This window comes from Anolis carolinensis, unplaced genomic scaffold (genome assembly GCF_035594765.1).
Source record: "Anolis carolinensis isolate JA03-04 unplaced genomic scaffold, rAnoCar3.1.pri scaffold_13, whole genome shotgun sequence".
NCBI classification, from domain to species: domain Eukaryota; kingdom Metazoa; phylum Chordata; class Lepidosauria; order Squamata; family Dactyloidae; genus Anolis; species Anolis carolinensis.
In genome coordinates, this window is record NW_026943824.1 from 1,230,255 (window position 1) to 1,253,788 (window position 23,534).

Sequence of the window (23,534 nt, forward strand, 5' to 3'; positions counted from 1 at the left end):
ACTCTGAGCATGAGGTCATGAGTTCGAAGCCAGCTCTTGGTGGGGTGAGCACCGGACAATTAAAAATAAAAATAAAATAGCCCCTGCTTGTTGCTGACCTAGCAACCTGAAAGATAGTTGTATCTATCAAGTAGGAAATTAAGGTACCACTTATAAAGTGGGGAGGCTAATTTAACTAATTTACGACTCCACAAAAAAATCATCCAGCCGAAGTTGGAATGAGGAAGTGCTGTCGCAGTGGTTGATGAAGCAGCTGCTCCTCCCTGTGGCCAGAATCGAACATCGCCTCAGGAGAAGGTTAAATTGCCTCTGCGTCTGTCTTTGTTCTATGTGTATATTGCATTGAATGTTTGCCCTATATGTATACAATGTGATCCGCCCTGAGTCCCCTTCGGGGTGAGAAAGAAGGGAGGAATATAAATATTGCAAATAAATAAATAATAAATCGCCTCCAATTGTTGCACTCCAGCATAGGGACGCCCTTTTCACCCAGCACCACACCAGAGTCCGGTGTTACAATAAAGGAAGGTTTATTAAAGAAAGGATATAAAAGGGCAAAGTATCAAAGAGACAGTAAAGATATAAAATCTGCTTCTGAAAAGAAGCCAGAGTTCAAGAACAGTAATCCAAAAATGCCAGGTCAGAACACAAAATCCAAAAGCCAAAAGGCATATCCATGAACATGAAGACAGGAACTTCTCCAAGGTAATTTCTCTAAAATTACATAGGCATAAACAGGAACATGAAACAGGAACTTTGACAATACATAAGACAATTTGGAATCATAAACAGGAGACCAATCTCCTTTAGCAACGTTGTCCTCCTCTGAAAGGCCTGAAGCAAACCACTAATAATAATAATAATAATAATAATAATAATAATAATAATAATAATGACAACAACAACAACAACAACAACAATAAGTTTATTTGTATCCCGCACCATCTCTCCAGAGGGTACTCGGGGCGGCTCACAGAAATATCAAATACAAAACAATAACAATATACAATACATCAGTAAACAATAACATGCACCAATTGTAATATTTGCATATTAACCAAAAAGAATGAAAACACACTTATTAAAAACAGAATTTAAAAACAGTGAGGTTGTAATAGTAGATTAGCAAAGTGCACAGTTTAAGCCCCTCAAGGCACCCATGACATTGTGCCTAACACATCTGGACCTCATGGTCTTATCTTGGTGAAAAGGGTGTTCCAGTGCTAGGATGAAAACTGAATTGGAGTTTTTCTAAACAGTGAGCAGAATAAGGTCAGACAGTGCAGTTAGACTTTGCTGACAACCAGAGCCGGCCCTAGGTATTTTTCAAGTGTAGGCGAACAGAATTTTGGCGCCCCCCCAAACCAATCACTGAAAAATAAAAGCGTTGGATAAGCGAAAATGTTGGATAATAAGGAAGTATAAAGGAAAAGCCTATAAAACATCAAATTACATTATGATTTTAAAAATTAAGCACCAAAACATCATGTTTTACAACAAATCAATAGAAAAAGCAGTTCAATACATGGTAATGTTATGTAGGGATTACTATATTTGCAAATTTAGCACTAAACATTGAACAGGGATATAGGGCAGTGTGGACTTAGATAACCCAGATAGCCCTCAGTATTAAAAAAAACCCTCTAAAATCAGGACAATAAATAAAGAACAACACTCTGAAAACAGAAGAAATCCAGACAGTAAACAATCAGGGACAGCTAACTCCTCCCAAAAAAAGATTCTCCCAGGCAAGAAGAAGCCAGGCCTTGAAGCCACAGGGCCATTAAATGCTAATCAAGGTGATTAATTACAACATTCATACCTGCTTCAAAGAAGACTTCTTTCTCCCACCCTGGACCTTCTACAGATATATAAACCCCACATACCTAGCTTCCAAGTTCCCACAGACCTCACAATCTCTGAAGGCCCCGAAGGTGGGCTTGCGTGGTGTGAAGGTGGGTCTGCGCTGGCCGGAAGGCCCGAAAGAGAAGGAAGGAGGTGGAGAGTGGGGCCCTCCTCCCAGGACGATGGTGCCCCCGGGACGATGGCGCCACAGGCAAATGCCTATTTCGCCTTATGGTTGGACCGCCTCTGCTGACAACTGATAAGCACTCTGCACTGTAATGGTTTATTTTGGGTTGCCCTGAGGCATTCAGTCCAGTGCAGCATATCCAGGGAGGGAATGATTGGGAAAAACCATGAATCACACACTTATCCTACCTCTACAGTCTTCACAATGGAGATAACAACCTACTGGATGGATGGATGGATGGATGGATGGATGGATGGATGGAGGCGTACCTGAGCAGTGGTGGCCCCGCCAGCCTCTTCCAGTCGGTCAGAAAGCTCTTCCAGTTCCCGGGAGATGTCACTGCGTTGTTTCTCCACCTGAAGGAGAGTGAGAAAGTAAAATATGAACACCCCCATGCCCAAACCCCACTTTGCATGGTCACACTGGTTAAGGATGATGGGAACTGTAACATTCCTCTAGATCAGGCATGGACCAACTTCGGCCCTCCAGGTGTTTTGGACTTCAACTCCCACCATTCCTAACAGCTGGTAGGCCAACACACATTTTGTTTAGCTCTGTTTCTGGGTATATTTGACACCCGTTTTGAGATCTAGGACATATGGCATCTACTAGTTGCTACCTGCTTGCCCGTCGATAACCACGATCACCATATCTAAGAAACTAAAGCTGATGTCGTTTGTCCAATGACATCTTTTGAACTTCTGCTTCAGAGTTAGTGGCCCAACCTGCAAAATGGGTCTAAACACTAAAGGACCTTAGTAGATGTTTTGTGAAGACGAGGCACTGAAAAAGATCAAAATAACAATGCGGCGAGTTGCTTCACTGACTTACCTTTGCCCTTATAGAACGTTCGGATTCAAGCTCTTCCTCCAGTTCTTCAATCCGGGCCTGTCAAAAAGACATGTGTGAACGATATTCTTCTAGCAACAGTATCACAAAAATAGTATCTGCAGATTTGATCAATGTGGATTTAATATATGTGGGTATGAATGGACCGTATGAAAGGAATGAATGAGAGCTTATAATTTTGGAGACATCTTTCAAAAATATTAAGGCCTGCAATGACTAACTGCCTGCTGGCTGGACTGTAATTAAAACCTACTAATGAGAGCTGGAGACACCATTCATAAATATATCCTTGTGACCAGTGCCTGTGATTTCTAGGTTCTCTGTTATAACTCTATGGCATTCTTGGGCCAGAAGCCATATCCATGCAAAGTCTGGGAATATATCGCCATGGATCAAGGTCTGTTTCTAGAGCTGGCCAGATGGCCTCCCAATGTCATACATCCTTAGCCGTAGAAATCCACTTTATCTCATTCTGAGAATTAACCGGCCTTTGGTGGAAACTAGAGTGTTGTCTTATAGCGCGATGTCCCGAGAGGGACCGGCTGCCCTTGAATGGCTAAGCCAAAGAGACTTATGGTTTCCAGCCGCCCTCCTCTCCCTTCGCTCCTACCTGATGCTCCTTGAGTTTCCTCTGCAGCGTGGAGTTCAGGGCTTGCTCATCCTCCACTTTGGAGTTGACGGAGTTGATCTCCATGTCGCGCCTGCAAAGCAAAGGGGACACAAGGTGAGACCAGGTAAGAAGGGTGCAGCTCCTGGCTCACTCTGTCGCTTCGAAATCCTGAAGAGTTGCTCAACACAAACAGCAACCGAGCCATAGCGGAAGCTTGGGAAATGTACTTTTGTGGCAACACTGTATTCCGGAATCCTGGCAGGTGTTTCAGGAAGATTGCCCTGGGAATCTGGGAGTTGTAGTTCACCCTTATCCAGAGAACTCTGAACCCAGCCGATGACGGATCTGGACCAAACCACACAGACCCAACATGGCCAACTTTGTTTACTGGTGATTGAATTTGGCATCTGAGAATGACATTTCACCCACTGAACCCAGTCAATGTCAAATCTTTACCTAGTCTATTATTACAACCTTGCTGTTTATAATTTCATGTTTTATTAAGTCTGTTTTTATTTTTATAGGTTAATGTTTAAATTTTATAATTGTGTATGTTTTTGTCCTTTGATGTATTGTATATTGTTATTGTTTTTATCCAGGCTTGGCCCAAGTAAGCCGACCCGAGTCCCCTTCGGGGGAGATGGAGGCGGGGTATAAATAAACTTATTATTATTATTATTATTATTATTATTATTATTATTATTATTATTATTATTATTATTGTATGACACAGCAAACAAGATAGATATGTTGGATTTCGTAATGGAGGCGGGGTATAAATAAACTTATTATTATTATTATTATTATTATTATTATTATTATTATTATTATTATTGTATGACACAGCAAACAAGATAGATATGTTGGATTTCGTATCACAAAATCACAAGTCGGACACTTCCCAAGTGTCTAGGACTGTGTGATGTATTATTATTATTATTATTATTATTATTATTATTATTATTATTATTATTGTATGACACCACAAACAAGATAGATATGCTGGATTTCGTTTCACAAAATCACAAGTCGAACACTTCCCAAGTGTCTAGGACTGTGTGATGTATTATTATTATTATTATTATTATTATTATTATTATTATTATTATTATTATTATTATTATTATTGTATGACACAGCAAACAAGATAGATATGTTGGATTTCGTTTCACAAAATCACAAGTCGAACACTTCCCAAGTGTCTAGGACTGTGTGATGTATTATTATTATTATTATTATTATTATTATTATTATTATTATTATTATTTTATTGTATGACACCACAAACAAGATAGATATGCTGGATTTCGTTTCACAAAATCACAAGTCGAACACTTCCCAAGTGTCTAGGACTGTGTGATGTATTTTCGGATGATGTATGCAGATCCCAGTAGGGTGGCCTTTTGTAGTTGACAGATCGTTATTATTATTATTATTATAATTATAATTATAATTATAATAATTATTATTTTATTATGACACAGCAAACAAGATAGATATGCTGGATTTCTTGTTTATTATTATTATTATTATTATTATTATTATTATTATTATTATTATTAACAGGTCTTCGAATCTCCTGGATGGCTCAAGGATGCTGGGAAATGTAGTCTTAAAAGTCTCATTTCCAAGCTCAGCTTTCAAACATTGACTCCAAAACTCTAGTCCTCCAGATCCTTTGGACTTCAGGTCCCAGAAACCCACCTGCCTTGGCCAGTTTTGAGAGATGAAGTCCGCAACACCTGGAAGATGACAGTTTGAAAGCCCATCTGCCACTTTTGGGAGATGGGACTTTGAGGGATCACCGATGATGATGATGATGGTGTTGGACATCGTAACACACACACTCAGACTTCTCTATGGAGTATAGGTTTCCATACACACACTTATACACACACTCACTTACTTCTTCACCACCTCTTCCAAGTCGAGCTTCGCCCTTTCCATTTCGTTGAGATTGTCGATGGTCATTTTCAAGTCACCCTCCGCTTTGCGTCGGGCCTTCTCCACCTCGGCACGGATTTTCTTCTCTTGCTCCCAGTTGTCCTCCAACTGGTTGAGAGAACCCACAGAATGGACATTATCCAATGGAAGTCAATGAAACCACGGCTTGGCTGTACTGGTTAATCCCAACCAGAGTCACATAATCTTGGGAACGGAAGTTCTAACCCACCTCCAAGATGACGTGACTTTACTTGGGTCATTCTAGCCTAATCCTTCTTGAATTATTTATTATGGTAGGGAAAGCTTTGCACCCCATTCTTGATACTGGACAGCCCATCAATGGAATATTCCACAAATCAAAGAATATATTTTTAAATGTAATGTATATTCCACTTTTCACTCAACCCTACATGGAACCCATTCAACACCCAATCAGTACTGACCTCGTGAATCTGGGTACTCAGTTTACTGTTGGTTTTGGTGAGATGGTTCACTTTGTCTTCCTCCGCTTGAAGGTCGTCCAGCGTTTTCTAGGAGGAGAGACATAGCAAGAGGAACGTGTCAGAGAAGCAAAAGAGATGGAAAAAATCTTTGAGTTCCTCAAAACTTTGAGATGCGGAGAATAAAAAGGAAGTAAACCAGCCAAAGTGGAAGAATGACTTGTACTTCCCTGCAGAATAAAACATACATTGGGGAACTTCCTTTCTCAAAAATATAGTTTGATAGATGGAATTTAACATGAATCCCCTCGGTTTTGGAATGCGCAGAATTTGCTCTGTCCTCCAACACGATTCAAGGGTGAATCCAAGGGTGGGATTTGGGACATTTCAGGCCCATCCTCAAAGCCCTCCTGACAGATGGCCACCCAGCCTCTAATAATAAATAATAAGATGGGTTTCCATGTCCAATGAGTAACCTCCTTCCCTTGATGATATGATTTATTTGCACTCTTAGTACTTTGGCCTAGATTCTTTGAACCTTATTCATGATTTTAACATTTTATCTTGTATGTGGTTTTTATGACTTGTTTTTATGGTTTGATTATTGGTTTTATTGGTTTCTTGTCTTGTTTTTATTGTTCTATTCGGGCTTGGCCCCATGTAAGCTGCCCCGAGTCCCTTCGGGGAGATGGGGCGGGGTATAAGAATAAAATTATTATTATTAGTTATTATAATGGGTTTCCATGTCCAAACAGAGTCCAGCCCAACACTCAAGTCTTGCTGGGTCTTTCTCACCTGGTGCAACTCTTCCAGCGCCCGCTTCTCTTTCTGGAGTTTGGCGACCGTGTCATCCCGGGCTTGGAGGTCACCGGTCAGGGTGCGGACCCTGTGGTCCAAAGCCTGGAGGGAAGGGAAGAGCATGGGATCCGGTCAATAGGTCTATTTTCTCCTAATTGTCCATGGGATGAATGGGAGGGCAAGCGCAGGAGCCCATTCTCCTCCCTCGGGACACTTAGAGGTCTGCACGGGTGACCCAAAATGCACCTGCTTCTCCTTCTCGGTCTTGGCCAGGGTGGTCTCCAGGCCTTCGAGGTCCCTCTTGAGGTCGCTCAGCTCCCCCTCCAGCTTGCGCTTCTGGGCCCCCAGCGTGGCCGCCGAGCCCTCCTCCTCCTCCAAGCGCTCCTTCATGTCCGAGATCTGGCTCTCCAGGTCCATCTTGGCCTTCATCATCTGGGTCAAGCGCTCCTCGGCGTCTGACAGGTTCTCTTGCTCCTGGACACGGAAGGGGAAAGGGTCAGCAGCAACCCAGAACCATAGAATAATAGAGTTGGAAGAGACCGTATGGGCCATCTAGTCCAACAATCAAAGCGCCCCGATAGATGGCCATCCAGCTTCTGCTTAAAAGTCTCCAAGGAAGGAGGTCTCGTAGACAGTCTCCACCACAGGTGAGCTGCGATGCATTGGTGGTTCTGCACCACAACTGCAGCTGCGGACTGTTTATCAACTTGCAAAGGGACTTCTATCCAAGATGACAGCATGACCTTACTTTCATGCATCAGAGATTGACGTTCACCTGAAAATGGCCACCCAACAATATCCCCAAGATCATGGTCAGACTGGAGCATTCTAACCAACTCCTTGGAGGTCTGACACCCTCACAGTTTTCCTATATTCTCAGAGCTCCAATACATGAACATTGCAATGATCAGGCATAACACATTTTGGCAACTCACAGCCTGCAACTGGATGGTCAGATCGTTCTTCTCCTGGCTGAGGGTGGCCATCTTTTCCTCCAGCTCCTTGAGGCGGTCCACCAGCTCCTGCGTCTTGGACATGGCGTTCCGGAGCTCTTCCTCTTTCGCCTTCATCTCGTCCTCTTGCCGGGCGACATTCAGCAAAGGCTTCACCTGTGGGAGGAGGTAAACAGGTGAGCAACAAGAGGCATCATCTCCATCACAACACAAGATAGACTCAAAGTGATAGTCAGCCTTTCAATGCACAGCATCCACGACAACAACGAAATCCACTCATCCTCCACGTGGAACGGAAGGCCATTTCCTCACCTTGTTGTACAGCTTCCACCAACCCCAGAACCGCATCGACAAGAATTTGCGGACGTTCCTCTGGATAAGCATCAAACCCAGCCTGGAATGAAAAAAACACCAGTAGTGAAGTTTCCAGCAAAAACAACTACAATGGTAAGTAATAGTTGTTTGTATCCTCAAAGAATTGAGAGGCAGGTATTAATTTAATTTAATAATTAATTAAATTAGACAAAAACCAAGAGAAATTGTTCTTTTATCTAACCACAGCCGCTAGAATTATCATAGCCAAAAAATGGAGACAAAAAGAAATACCAGACATACATGAATGGACTACTAAAGTACTTGAGATTATGCAAATGGACATTCTGACCGAAAGAATTAAATTAGGACATAAAATAACAGATTGGTCAAGAGTCAAGGACTTCCTAGAGAAGCAACGAACACCATTAATTATAGAATCAATATGAGAAGTCAGTAAGATAATGATACAGTAGAGTCTCACTTATCCAACATAAACGGGCCGGCAGAACGTTGGATAAGTGAATATGTTGGATAATAAGGAGAGATTAAGGAGAAGCCTATTAAACATCAAATTAGGCTATGATTTTACAAATTAAGCACCAAAACATCATGTTATACAACAAATTTGACAGAAAAAGTAGTTCAGTATGCAGTAATGCTACGTAGTAATTACTGTATTTACGAATTTAGCACCAAAATATCACGATATATTGAAAACATTGACTACCAAAATGCGTTGGATAATCCAGAACGTTGGATAAGCGAATGTTGGATAAGTGAGACTCTACTGTACTTATAAACATAAAAGACAGAAGACGGGAACTATATAAGATGGATATTAAACATGCCTGAAAGGAATGAATTGGAAGGCAAATAATTTTTTAAATATATTTTTCGTCTTTTTCCCCCCTTTTTTTCTTATGCCTCTCTTAATTTTTCTTCTTCTTCTTCTTTCCCTTTTTTCTATCTTTCCTATACCCACTATTGTTCTCACTCTTTCTATGTACAGAAACACTTAATAAGAACATTTAAAAAAAGAAAGAAAGGCAGGTATTAGGTATGGGCAATGGAACCTACTTCCTGTCGAGCATCTTTTTATACTCGATTCTCATCAGGAAGCCCCGGCCGCGACACTGCAGCATCGTCATGATTTTGGCCAACCGTTCGTCTCGCCAGTCTTCCAGCTTGGCCAAGACTCCGGCGCGGAAGAAGACCTGGGTCAGAATGGAACAGGGAGTGCATGGAATAAGTGCTCCGGACAGAACAAAACATGGGAAACATGTGACAAAAAATTCATACATCGAATGGACTTGTTTCATGGAGCTATCCAAAGTGCTGAACCAACTTTGAGAATAAGGTCCAGCACCTTGGATAGCTCCGTAAGTGTTTATACCAGGCATGGACAACCTTGGGCCCTCCCTCCCTCCAGGTGTTTTGGACTCCAACTCCCACAATTCCCAACAGCCTCAGTCCCTTTCCTTTCTTTGCACTTAAGCGGCTGAGGAAGAAAAGGAAAGAGCCTGGGATTCTGGATTCTGCCGTCTGGATACACAACGGTTGGAAATTGAGCAGGAATCGCACAAGGTACCTTGGTGTGTCCAATTTTGTATTCATTCTCTCCCATCTCAAGGGATCCCAGCAGCAGTTCAGAAGCCTTCTTATTGTCCACGAAACCCGAGGGGATGATATTGGGGTTCAGCACTTGGTACCTGACGTGGATGAGAAACAAATAACAGCATCATCAGGTTTTTAACAAGGCTCTAAAAACCACAGTCAGAAAAAGGTTTTGATAATACACTAAAACTGTGTTACGTTAAGTTCCATTGGTCTTTATTTGCTTTCCATATTAATATCAAATCATGGTATGAAATAGTATGGAGCATAGTATTTAATTAGTTGCAATAGTTGCACTTTGTCCTCTGCCCCGAAGCACTTTATAACTTTACTACGGCACTTTAGTTCAATTTGGCCACTCCATACTATCCCCCTCCATCATCCTGGTGGTTCATTGTATTTTATTTTACTTTTACCTACTTTATGTTTTAATGGGCTTTTATGCTTAATGTAATGTATTGTTTGCATAATGTGATTTTACAGTGTTTTATCCATTGTAATATGTTTTAATAGTTGCACTTTGTCCTCTGCCCCGAAGCACTTTATAACTTTACTACGGCACTTTAATTCAATTTGGCTACTCCATACTATCCCCCTCCACCATCCTGGTGGTTCATTGTATTTTATTTTACTTTTACCTACTTTATGTTTTAATGGGCTTTTTATGCTTAATGTAATGTATTGTTTGCATAATGCGATTTTACAGTGTTTTATCCATTGTAATATGTTTTAATTGTTGTACTTGTTTACTGTTTTCGGGCCGTTGTCGAGTGTTAGCCGCCCCGAGTCCCTGTGGGAAGATGGTGGCGGGGTAGAAAAATAAAGTTACTTACTTACTTACTAATTATTAATTATTAATGATCAATGATCAGTACTTCCCCAGAATCCCAGAATTACATAGGATGAGAGAGAAGTTGTGGCCGCTTTGCATCTCAATGGAGATCAAAGTGGAATCTAAGCATCCCCATTGTAACAACAACCAGCAACTGGGCTTCCTCTGGACTCTTGAACGCATGTCTATTTGGGAAATAAGGCGGAAAAGGCACCTCTGTTTAAATTCTGGGTACTGCAGCCTGTTTGGGAAGCCTTTCCTGCAAATACGGATGCCTTCGAGGACCCCGTTGCAGGCCAGCTGGTGCAAGATCAGGTGGGCATCCACCACACCTGCAAAACAACAACAACACAAAATAGCCATCAGCATTTCGCATCATGCCTTGTCAAAGGATTTCATGGCCAGAATCATTGGGTTGCTATGGGTTTTCTGGGCTGTATAGCCATGCTCCAGCAGCATTTTCTTCTGATGTTTTGCCTGCATCTGTGGCTAATGGCATCTTCAGAGGTTCTGCTAGTAGTGAGGCAAGTGAGGTGTATATATATATATATATATATATATATATATATATCCACGGAATGATGTCATGGGTGGGAGAAAGAACCCATATAATAATAATAATAATAATAATAATAATAATAATAATAATAATAACAACAACAACCACTACTACTACTACTACTACTTTATTTTTATATCCCGCTCCCATCTCCCCAGAGGGGACTCAGGGCGGCTCACATGGGGACAAGCCCAGTTTCAACATACAATAAAATACAACATAATTAAACCAATGTAAAACAGGTAAAATAGTATAAACATATAAACCAGCATAAAATATCAACATAAAACATTAGAACATTAGAGTCTGAACATAATATACAAACTGTAAGATAAAATTCAGCAGACTCTACAAGAGGGAATTAAAGATCTCATTACAGAGTTCAATCAATAAGAGCGGAGTGTGATAAAGTGTAGTAGTTGTGGCAACTAATAACTAACCAGAATATGTATGTTTGAATCAAGTGTGAATGTTGCAATGAGCAAGCATGATTAGCACTGAGTAGCCATGAAGTTGCAAAGTCAATCAGTGAGGGAATCTGCATGGAGATAGCCTGACCATTGTTGCCTGGAGGCACCCTCTGTGGAATGCTGTCCAGGGTGGGAGAAAGAACCAGTGTCTGATTGAATCAAGTGTGAATGTTGCAATGCGCAAGCATGAATAGCACTGAGTAGCCATGAAGCTGCAAAGTCAATCAGTGAGGGAATCTGCATGGAGGTAGCCTGACCGTTGTTGCCTGGAGGCACCCTCTGTGGAATGATGTCCAGGGTGGGAGAAAGAACCAGTGTTGGATTGAATCAAGTGTGAATGTTGCAATGAGCAAGCATGATTAGCATTGAGTAGCCATGAAGCTGCAAAGTCAACCAGTAAGGGTATCTGCATAGAGGTAGCCTGGCTGTTGTTGCCTGGGGGCATCCTCTGTTTGGGGGATGTTGCTATTGTGCAATGTGAAAAGGCTCCGGCTATTTCTGCAGGGATCTAGGATACATTTGGCTCACTGGCTGCAATTCGAAGCGAAAATACTTACCGGACTGCTTGAATTCGTTGGGGACGATGCAGCGCACGAAATGCGGGGCTGTGCTGTGCAAGGTGGCCATGAGTTTGTTCAGCTGCTCCTGAAAAAGTAGGAAGGCGAAAATCAGAAGGACGTTGAGCTGCCAAAAAAGGGACACTTTCTTGGTATCCCGGACTATACTCGTGACATAAAGGAAACTGTTGGGCATGGCAGGGTTTTTGGATGGTCTGGTTTTTGGATGGTCTGGTTTTTGGATGGTCTCTCTCTCACCCTGTTGAAGGCCTTCTTACCCTGTAGAAGTTGGAGACGGTCATGAAGGAAGAGCCTCTCTTCTGCTTCTTGGTTCCGGCCGCTGAGGACAAAACAGCCAAATACAAATGGTTCAGGCTTTTGGTTGACATCAAGGCACTTAAACTTCTGAAAAGTCTGATTTTGCTGTGAGTATGACCATTTTCCCATAGCATTCTCTCCTGACGTTTGGCCTGCATCTGTGGCTAATGGCATCCTCAGAGGTTCTGTTACTAGTGAAGCAAGTGAGGTGTATATATCCCTGTGGAATAATGTCCAGGGTGGGAGAAAGAAAAAAAAACCCCACCAGAATCAAGACCCTCTGAAGATGCCATTAGCCACAGATGCAGGTGAAATGGCCGGAGAGAATGTAAATGTCCATTTGTGGGGACCTCATATCTCCCAAACTACTTCACGGATTGCTATGAAATTTGGACACAGCGCAGCAATCGAACAGGCGAAGGTTTTAGGGTCATCAGAATCCAACTACAATGCAGATGTCACACCTAACACAGGTAAAAACATGTCCCACTTCGAAAACAGCTCCATCTACTGGTCACCCAGGCAACTGCAAAATTTAAACAACCATAAATAAGCTAGACTCACACGCACATACATGACAGATATCCATTTCACCACATTGAGCCATGGCAATGTGTGGCCGGGTACAGCTAGTACAGTAGAGTCTCACTTATCCAAGCTAAATGGGCCGGCAGAAGCTTGGATAAGCGAATATCTTGGATAATAAGGAGGGATTAAGGAAAAGCCTATTAAACATCAAATTAGGTTATGATTTTACAAATTAAGCACCAAAACATCATGTTATACAACAAATTTGACAGAAAAAGTAGTTCAATACGCAGTAATGTTATGTTGTAATGACTGTATTTACGAATTTAGCACCAAAATATCGTGATATATTGAAAACATTGACTACAAAAATGCGTTGGATAATCCAGAAGCTTGGATAAATTAGGCTTGGATAAGTGAGACTCTACTGTATATATTTTTAATAAAACCCCAACGTGATCTACGTACTGGGCTCTTCTTCTTTGAAGAGAGTGCACAGCAGGGCCATCCCCGACTTCTGGAACAAGCCCACCACCGTTTCGTTCAGGGGGTCCTTGTTCTTCTCCAGCCACCCGGTGATGTTGTAGCCCACCTGGAAATTGAGAGAGAGAGAAAGAGAGAAAGAGAACACCGTTACTCAACTTGTGTGCAGATCTCTTTGGAGCCGGTTCCTTCGGCTCCTTCGGTTCTTCAACTCCTTTGGGAGCCCATAATAATAAGGTACGAAAACCCACCCGCAACGAAAGCAAGCGAGAGCTGATCTCGGCTCCTCGTCCCCTCCATGCTTGGCACTCACCGTCCCGGCGTAATGCACCAGTTCGAAGTGCGCTTCCGCCCCTTTGCCCTTCCCGCCCTTGGGCTTCAGGAAGTTGGGGGACTTTCCCAAATGGTTGTCGTAAAGGGCAGCCTTGAAAGTGGCGTCCGTGGCCTTGGGGAACACGCACTGCTCTTCCAGGATGGAGAAGATGCCCATGGGCTGCGGAAAGGAAGGGCCAAGAAGGACCCGTGAGAGAGACACACACACTCAACCGCACATGTGGTTTCTACCAAGTCAGAGATGAAACCGGGGGGCCGGGCTGTGGCGCAGGCTGGTGAGCAGCCAGCTGCAATAAATCACTCTGACCAAGAGGTAATGAGTTCGAGGCCTGCCCATGTTGAGGTGAGCACCCGACAATTAAAAATAAAAAATAGCCCCTGCTCATTGCTGACCTAAGCAACCTGAAAGATAGTTGCATCTATCAAGTAGGAAATAAGGTACCACTTATAAAGTGGGGAGGCAAATTTAACTAATTTACGACGTTGGAATGAGGAAGTGCCGTCACAGTTGTTGATGAAGCAGATGCTCCCCTCTGTGGCCGGAATCGAACATCCCCTCAGGAGAAGGTTAAATTGCCTCTGCGTCTGTCTCTGTCTCGGTTCTATGTGTATATGGCATTGAATGTTTGCCCTATATGTATATACAATGTGATCCGCCCTGAGTCCCCTTTGGGGTGAGAAGGCCGGAATATAAATACTGTAAACAAATAAATAAATAAACCATTAGATGAGTCTACGCTGCCATATAAGTTCAAAGTACAGGGTGTAGTTTTAAACTCTCTAGTTTTAAGTTCGTCGTTGTCGTCTCACTCGTTCAGTCGTCTCCGACTCTTTGTGACCTCATGGACTAGTCATGGACCAGATATTTTAATGTGTTTTAACCAGTTAAGTTAAAACACATTAAAACTAGGGAGTTCTTTTTCAAAAACCCTGTAGATCATCTGGATTCTGTATTTCAGTCTAGAAAGGCCCAGAGCTTGCTTCTCCTGTTGTCCTTCCAACTTGGAAGCACTCACTATCCATTTATGGTTATTATTCTATCAAGATGTTGTTATCAATCTGTGATTACTATTTTGTTGGCTTTTCAAATGAGAAAACTTTAACTTCCATTAACTGATGGAACTATTTCAGGAAGGATGGGGACATGCACGCTATTTTGTCTTGTTGCGTTTGCAGCACATCTAGTCCCCTGCTCACAAAGTCTTCCCATGAGTCCCAAAACAAAACATATTTTTCACAATATGGGGGGAAAGGGAAGAAGGAAATCCAGCAGTTCAAGCCTTTTGTTGTTGTTGTGTGCCTTTGTGGGTTTTCTAGGGCTCAAAGTCAGGCGTTGGGTCTCTAGAGCGGGTCTCCAAAGCTCAAACGACTGCATCATTCAATCCATAGGTCACGCAGAGAGACAGCATGGACCTGTGTCTTGATTTCAACCTTGAAGCTCACTAGATGTTCTTGGGCCAATCTGTGTCTCTCTGACAGAAGTGTGGTGAGGATATAAACAAACCAATATGTGGAGGGACGGGCTATAAATGGGGATGGTCGTGATGGATGATGATGACAGTCACCTTTTCCAGGAGCTCAATGCAAGCCTGCAGATCCAGGCCAAAGTCAATGAAGACCCAATCGATCCCTTCTCGCTTGTATTCCTCTTGCTCCAGCACAAACATGTGGTGGTTGAAGAACTGCTGCAACTTCTCGTTGGTGAAGTTGATGCAGAGCTGCTCAAAGCTGTTGAACTGGAGGAGGAACGGAAGAGACACTGCTTTGAGTCGTGATGCTAGACATTTAGGACTTCATCCCACGCAGTAGAACCAGTGTTTCTACACATTGAAGAACTTGCTCTCAATGGAAGCCCACCAGCCCACCCGTACCTCAAAGATTTCGAAGCCAGCGATGTCCAGCACCCCGATGAAGAACTGCCTCTGCATCTTGGTGTCCAGGGTCTTGTTGATGCGCACCACCAGCCACTTGAACATCTTGTCATAGACGGCCTTGCCCAGGGCACCCACGGAGTTGTGGCACTGGTCCATGTTCTGCCCTTTCTGGACGAACTCGTTGCCCACTTTCACCCGGGGCCGGGTGATGCCCTTCTGGAGCTCCCCGGAGTTGAGGTTCATGAGGTGGGCGACTTTGTCAGCCACTGGCAACAGGAAGAACCAGGAGAGGAAGGTCAGAGAGACAGAAACCGAAATGCAGTCGGCTCTTCCCATCTGTGAGTTTTACTTTTGCAAATTCGATGTATAGGTTGTTGTCATTAATACTTTTAGAACAGTGATTCCCAATGTGGGTGCTACCGCCCCCTGGTGGGCGCTGCAGCAATCTAGGGGGGTGGTGATGGCACCTATTAGGGCACGGGGGCGGGGCCAGGGGAGGGGCATGGCTTCTTCCCCAGAGCCTGAGACAGGGCTGAGCCTCTATGGTATAAAGTCCTAGGTCTCCACCCTCTTCATCTTGGCCATCATTACTGTAATGAAGCATGAATTTTTGGTTTACAGATGTTATGTTTAATTGTAAGTATTACAGTTATTGCATCTCAGCACTCAGAGGCTGGTTGCCATGGAGAAGTAGGCGGAGCCAACTGCCGTTTTGTTGAAGAAGTGCAGAGTTTAAAAAAGGGATTCAGTCTGTGCTCTGATGAGGCACAGGGAAGATTGATCCTAGATTGAGGGGCTCAAGGAGACTCAATTGTTCATTTTGAGTCGGTTTAGAATAAGTTTGGTGACTTATTTAATGTAGTCTGTGTCCTGGTAAGGAACAGAGAATCTGTGATCGTATAACACAGGGTGACTGCGGTTTAAAAGTAGCAGAGGAAGAAGTTCTAGTTACTTTAAGTAAAAGAAGTGACACTTTAGGGAGTTTGACTCATCTTATTCTAGTATTGTAACTGTTAATAAAAGTGCCTCTAAGTGAGAAACAACATTGTAACCATTGTGCCTGAATAAACTTGTTATTGTTCCTCCAACATTTAAGCCTCTGTCACATATATTATAAATCAAGTTGCCTTACCATCTAAAGTGAATAAGAAGAAGAAGAAGAAAAAGTAAAAGGTCTCCTGAGTCTTTGGTGGTGACATCTTTGCAAATTACCTTCGGTGGTGTCGACTTCTGCCTGCTCCTCTCTTGGCTTCTGCTTGAATTTCATATTGCCGAAATGCATGATGCCACCGGTGAGCTTATAGACGCTGATCTTCTCTTCTTGAGTGAAGCCCAGGACGTCAAAGGCAACCTGGAAGGGGATGGATGGATGGATGGATGGATGGATGGATGGAGAGGAATCATTTATGGTCTGACCTTCCCAAACAGATCCAAGTCTCTGTGTCTACAGTGTCGCCGGAAACCTCATGACAGAATGGTTGCCCAACAGTAAACAGCATAATCAGAGCATAGGAAAGTTACTTCTTCTGGAGTACTGCTTCCTGAGAATATCTCTCAAACTGAATTCCCCACCACGGTCAGAACTGAATACGAGTCTATACCAAACACAACAGACACACAGAGACACACATACTCTTCTGTCCTTGCAGACTTACATCGGTGAGGAGCAATTCTTCTCCGTCATCCATGTTGTCCACCACAACCACCCCTTGGCTTGTCCAGTGGTACTCCTTGGGGTCCGGCACACAAAGCAAGCTCTCTGTTGCAACAAGACGACAAATGTGTAAGGTTTGTGTAAGCTTAAGCAGCTGAGAAGGGAAAGGAAGAGGCCTGAGGCGGTTAGGAATGGTGGGAGTTAACACATTCCTTTTGATAACAGCCACATGTCCTAACAGGGATATATTTAAATATTGCCAATTTGATAAATCTTTTTTAATTTCTTTCCATTTTTCTTGATAATTATTTTTTAATAACTGTGCATTTTTTGCTATAATCCAAATTCCAAGATATTTGATCTTCGAGACCACCTTTATCCCAGTAAATTCTTCTAGATTTTTCTGATTTTTCCTCATTATGTTTTTTGTTAAGATTTTTGTTTTTTCCTTATTTATAAAAAAGCCAGCGAATTTACCAAAATTCTCAATTTTCTTAATCCGATTAGTTATTTGAGGACATGGTTCTTCAATAATACAAATAATGTCATCGGCAAAGGCACATATTTTATATTCTTGATTTTTTATTTTAGTCCCTTTTAATTGATCGTCCTGCCGAATATTTCTAATAAGAGTTTCCAGCGCAAAAATAAAAATGAAAGGGGAAAGAGGGCAGCCTTTTTCAATTTTAATTTGTTTTGTCTGTTGACCTTTGATCAGAAGTTTGGCCTCTTGTTTCTCATAAATAGCCTCTATTGCGTTCATGAAATAATGTCCAATGTCCAATTCTTTAAATAATATTTTTAAAAAGTTCCAATTTAAGTTATCAAATGCCTTTTCTGCATCGATAGCCAGTAAGGCAATTTCTTTCTGGAGTTGAAGTCCAAAAGACCTAGAGCAATGATGGGCAACCTTTTGTGCTTGGTGTGTCAAAATTCACCAAAAAAAAAACAACCTAGTATGACTTGGGTGGTGTGTCACTATGAGAAAAAAACCCCCATAATTTCGCAATATGTATAGTTTAAATAACAAAAATGTATAATTGTAATATATAACTGTATTTAATAAATCAAAAACTATTTACTACCATTATTTCCATGTACAACAATCTATGGTACCTCTTGCAGTTTACACGCTGATTTCTATTCTAGTTTCAATGTAGTCATGAATAATGAATAATATAATAATAATATAATAGTAATAATATGATAACATACTACAATAATAATAGAATGATATAATGATAATGTAATGTGCATAATTCCCATGGAGTAAACAACAAAACCACTGGACCAAATCACACCGAATTTGGCCACAAAAGACATAGTCATCCAATCAATCTGCATCATTGTTGTAGATAAACAAATCGTACCGACGAGATCCGGCTTCTTGTTGGAGAGCAGCTGGTAGAAGATGTGGTAGCCCCGTTCGGCCGGTTGCTGGGAAATGACCCGAGACTTCTCTAAGAGATCTGCAATGCAAAGGAAGCTCAGGTTGGTTTCAGTCAAACCTAAGTCCCAAAATCAAGGGGAGTATTTTGGCTTGGCAATGCTTTCCTCTGAACACAATTTCAAATCCCACGAGATCATGGGAAGCCAAAGAGTCTAAGGGCCCTTCCACGGAGCTGAATAAAATCCCACATGATCGGCTTTGAACTTGAATATACGGCAATGCGGACTCAGATATCCCAGTTCAAAGCAGATATTGAACATGTCCATTTATATTTTAGAATGTTTTTATGAATGTTGATGTAAGTTAATAATTTTAAATTTGATTTATAGTGTATTGTATCATTTTTATATGTGTGTTTATTGTAAGCCTCCCTGAGTCCCCTCTCGGGTGAGAAGGGCGGGATATAAATGTTGTAATAAATAAAAATAATAAATATTGTGGGATTTTCTGCTTTGACATTCTGGGTTATATGTCTTTGGGAAAGGGCCCTTAGCTGCAAATGGAAACCTTTAACTTTACCTTTTTGGGATACTTACAGCTCTCAATGTCCGCTCCAGCCAGTTTTCCTGTGCTGCCAAAATGAATTCGGATGAATTTACCCTGGAAGCAAAAGGACGAGAAATAATCTCCTCGGATCAAGACCACAAGAAGTTCGCACCAGCCCCATTCTTGCGATACTTTGATGAGAACTGAACGATCCTTTTGCACGAGATGGGTGGGAAATTCACACAGATATGAAGCTCTTTCACTAAAGCGGTAGATCCATTGGAAACACTCGTCACAGATAAAAATAATCTATTGTACCATAGCTGTCGTCAGCATCGGCTACTTACAAAACGAGAGGAATTGTTGTTCCTGGTTGTTTTGGCATTCCCAAAAGCTTCCAGCACAGGGTTGGCCTGGATGATTTGATCCTCCAAGGAGCCCTAATAAACAAATAACAACAACAACATGAACAACAACAACAACAACAACAACATTTATTACGATCTATAGACTCATCAGTGAACAAAGAGTTGTTCATAAATCATCCCATCTCAACAACAACACGAGTCTTGTCTGGGTTGCTGTGAGTTTCCCAGGCTGTATGGCCATGTTCCAGTAGCATTCTCTCCTGATGTTTCGCCTGCATCTGTGGCTAATGGCATCCTCAGAGGTTCTGTTAGTGAGGCAAATGGTGTGTGTGTGTGTGTGTGTGTATATATATATGTGTGTGTGTATGTGTGTATATATATATATATATATATATATATATATATATATATATATATATATAGTAGAGGCTCACTTATCCAACATAAACGGGCCGGCAGAACGTTGGATAAGCGAAAATGTTGGATAATAAGGAGGCATTAAGGAAAAGCCTATTAAACATCAAATTATGTTATGATTTTACAAATTAAGCATCAAAACATCATGCTTTACAACAAATGGATAGAAAAAGCAGTTCAGTACACGATCATCTTATGTAATAATTACTGTATTTATGAATTTAGCACCAAAAATTTGAAATTTATTGAAAAATTGACTACAAAAACATTGACTACTAAAAAACAAACTGCATTGGATAATACAGAACCTTGGATAAGCGGAGCTTGGATAAGCGAGACTCTACTGTATATATCAATCAGCAGGGAATGCTGGTGGAACATGGCCAGACAGTTCAAAAACTCACAGCAACCCAGTGATTCTGGCCATGAAAGCCTTCGACAACACATATTCTGATCTCTTCTGTGGATGGCAGTTTCCGTTGGTTCCCATTTCACCCATAAATCCATAAACCCTCTTACCTTCCCGTCGGCAGAGGCTTTGCCGGTGCTGCCGATGTTAGCAAAGTACTGGATGACCTTCTTGGTGTTTTCAGTCTTGCCGGCTCCGGATTCTCCGCTAGACAAGAGAAAGGGCGACAATGGGGTGCCAACAACTCGTATCTGACCGCAACTTTTTTTATATTTGGGTTTGTTTGGGTCCACTGATGCCGCATCAATTTCCTAACAGTGCGCAAGCGGTCGTGGAGATTTTTAAAACCCGAAATGGCTTACAGAAAGGGTAAGGAGTAATACAACAAATAAAAACACTTACGTAATCAGCATAGACTGGTTTTCACGTTCTGTTTTGGGCAGAATAAGACAAAAAGGTAGGATGTTAATACAAAATCACGTTACTCCATTTACTTTCATCTTGTAATTCAACCCCATTTTCTCAAACTTATTATTTAATCAAGTTGTAACGGTTGCAGGAGTTTTAGGGTAGCAATTAGTGTCTACTTGTATCTTTTGTCTTTTATTGTTGATTTGGTCAGTAGACTAATCAATAAACAGATCTCTCTCTCTCTACAGATTTAGGATAAACTGACCTGGGGAGCTGGCATAAGAACGTCTTTGATCATACCAAGAGCATATATATATATATATTTATACACACACACACACACACACACACACACACACACACACACACAGAGTAGAGTATCGCTTATCCAACCTCCACTTATCCAACGTTCTGGATTATCCAACACAGTCTGCCTTTTAGTAGTCAATGTTTTCAATACATTGTGATGTTTTGGTGCTAAATTTGTAAATACAGTAATTACTACATAGCATTACTGCGTAATGAACTACTTTTTGGTCAAATTTGTTGTATAACATGATGCTTTGGTGCTTAATTTGTAAAATCAAAATCTATTTTGATGTTTAATAGGCTTTTTTAAATCTCTCCTTATTATCCGACATATTGGCTTATCCAAGGTTCTGCCGGCCCGTTTATGTTGGATAAGTGAGACTCTACTGTATCTGTTTTTATTTCTGAAATTTACCACTCTCGGCTTATATTGGAGTCAATGTTTTCCCAGTTTTTTTTGTAGTAAAATTAGGTGCCCCGGCTTATATTCAGGTCGGCTTATACTCGAGTATATATGGTAATTTTATTGGTATCTTGGCTTATACTGGAGTCAATGTTTTCCCAGTTTTTGTAGTAAAATTAAGTTCCCTGGCTTCTATTCGGATTGGCTTATACTCGAGTATATATGGTAATTTTATTGGTATCTTGGCTTATACTGGAGTCAATGTTTTCCCAGTTTTTTTTGTAGTAAAATTAGGTGCCCCGGCTTCTATTTGGGTTGGCTTATATTCGAGTATATATGGTAATTTTATTGGTATCTCGGCTTATACTGGAGTTAATGTTTTCCCAGGTTTTTTTGTGGTAAAATTAGGTGCCTCGGCTTATATTTGGGTTGGCTTATACTCAAGTATTTTATATATATATATATAGAGCCAGATAGGTCTACTCACCCATGAGCATGTCGTGGTAGGCATTGTCAGAGATGGAGAAGAGGTGAGGAGGCACCTCTGTGCGCTTCCTGCCCTTGTACATGTTGGCCACGCGAGCCCCATAGATGGGGAGCCACTTGTAGGGGTTGATGGTGACACAGAACAGCCCGGAGTAAGTCTGCAGGGAACAGAGAAAGCCCTTGGGCTCAAGCCTCTCCTCCCGTCCGCACTGCCAAAGGAGAGCATCTCAAGGCCCCCCACGATCCAGGAGACACCTTTGGACTTACATAGATCCTCATCATCACGTAGCGCTGCTTGAGATTGTCCAAGACGCTGGCTTCGTTGAGGAAGGTCATGTTGGCCATGTCGCTGATCTGGTAGAACTTGGGCGGGTTCATCTGCTGGACATCGTCCTTCTTCACCGTGACCGTCTGCCAAGGAACAAAGCATCCGTCAATACTTGGCAATGAGGGAGATGGGGGGGGGGGGTGGTCGGGGAAGAGAAGCGATCTATGTTAATTTTTATTTATTTATTTATTTATTTTTCAAACTTATATGCCGCCACTCCCCTAGGGCTCGGAGCGGCTTACAAGAACCGGCTAAAATCAACAATTTAAAAACATCTTAAAAACATCTTTAAAAAAACATCTTAAAAAATATCTTTAAAAACATCCTAAAAGCACCTCTTAAAACATCAACAACAGAACTCAAAAGCCTGTCGAAACAGGTGTGTCTTACATGCCCTACGGAAGGCCAACAAGTCCCGCAAGGCACGAACTTCAGGTGGCAAGGAGTTCCAAAGAGATGGTGCCACTGCTGAAAAGGCTCTGCGTCTGGTTGTTGTTAGACGCAAGGTCTTAAAACTGGGGACTTCCAACAGGTCTTGGTCCTCAGAACGGAGGGATCTCTGGGGTTTGTAGGGAGATGTAGTAGCATGTTTTTATGCGTATGTCTTTGTTTGATGTTTTTATAGTTTTAATGGATTTAATCTACAGTGGTATGTATTTTATTTAGATATGTTATATCTATATATATAAAAGAGTGATGGCATCAGGGCAGCGGACAAAACAACAAAACTACAGGCCCCCCAACCTCGAAATTTGACAACACAACCCATCATCCACGGCTCTAGATTGATACAACAAAAAGAAAAGAAAAATAAAGTCCTAATGACAGGGAGAGGAATAATAGTTTTTATCCAATTGCTGCCAGTTTGAAGGCTAAGCTCCGCCCACTTGGTCTCCTAGCAACCTCCTCAGCCCAGGGGACAGGCACAGTTAGGCCTCACTTAGGCCTCTTCCACAGATTATCAGATTTGAACTGGATTATATGGCAGTGTAGACTCAAGGCCCTTCCACACATCTATATAACCCATTTAGAATCTTATATTATCTATTTTGAACTGGATTATCTTGACTCCACACTGCCATATAATCCACTTCAGTTTGCATACTAAACATAAAGACAACCATACAACAAACATTCAATACCACCACGACCTCAACAATTTCTCACCAACACCACCAGACAACACCACAGCAACGCGTGGCCAGGCTCTAGATTGATACAACAAAAAGAAACGAAAAATAAAGTCCTAATTACAGGGAGAGGAATAATTGTTTTTATCCAATTGTTGCCAGTTACAAGGCTAA

The 23,534-nt window shown here is 41.8% G+C and overlaps 1 protein-coding gene across 1 annotated transcript in view; it reads right to left on the bottom strand.

Moving 5' to 3' along the window:
* The window catches only part of LOC100557396 (myosin-16), a 44,653-nt gene that overhangs the window by 17,624 nt on the left and 3,495 nt on the right, over window positions 1–23,534 (bottom strand). The window contains exons 3-29 of the mRNA XM_008122627.3: window positions 22,170–22,313; window positions 21,904–22,060; window positions 20,696–20,723; window positions 20,404–20,500; window positions 19,447–19,539; window positions 19,150–19,213; window positions 18,534–18,632; window positions 17,165–17,268; window positions 16,722–16,860; window positions 15,507–15,775; window positions 15,201–15,371; window positions 13,616–13,795; window positions 13,288–13,411; window positions 12,252–12,313; window positions 11,974–12,061; window positions 10,602–10,719; window positions 9,530–9,650; window positions 9,019–9,155; window positions 7,939–8,020; window positions 7,609–7,782; window positions 6,920–7,147; window positions 6,671–6,775; window positions 5,879–5,965; window positions 5,398–5,543; window positions 3,492–3,582; window positions 2,864–2,920; window positions 2,302–2,388 (exon numbers count right to left, since the gene is read on the bottom strand). Coding sequence (XP_008120834.2) covers window positions 2,302–2,388; window positions 2,864–2,920; window positions 3,492–3,582; window positions 5,398–5,543; window positions 5,879–5,965; window positions 6,671–6,775; window positions 6,920–7,147; window positions 7,609–7,782; window positions 7,939–8,020; window positions 9,019–9,155; window positions 9,530–9,650; window positions 10,602–10,719; window positions 11,974–12,061; window positions 12,252–12,313; window positions 13,288–13,411; window positions 13,616–13,795; window positions 15,201–15,371; window positions 15,507–15,775; window positions 16,722–16,860; window positions 17,165–17,268; window positions 18,534–18,632; window positions 19,150–19,213; window positions 19,447–19,539; window positions 20,404–20,500; window positions 20,696–20,723; window positions 21,904–22,060; window positions 22,170–22,313 — 3,252 coding nt within the window. The remainder of the gene's footprint in view (window positions 1–2,301; window positions 2,389–2,863; window positions 2,921–3,491; window positions 3,583–5,397; window positions 5,544–5,878; window positions 5,966–6,670; window positions 6,776–6,919; window positions 7,148–7,608; window positions 7,783–7,938; window positions 8,021–9,018; window positions 9,156–9,529; window positions 9,651–10,601; window positions 10,720–11,973; window positions 12,062–12,251; window positions 12,314–13,287; window positions 13,412–13,615; window positions 13,796–15,200; window positions 15,372–15,506; window positions 15,776–16,721; window positions 16,861–17,164; window positions 17,269–18,533; window positions 18,633–19,149; window positions 19,214–19,446; window positions 19,540–20,403; window positions 20,501–20,695; window positions 20,724–21,903; window positions 22,061–22,169; window positions 22,314–23,534) is intronic.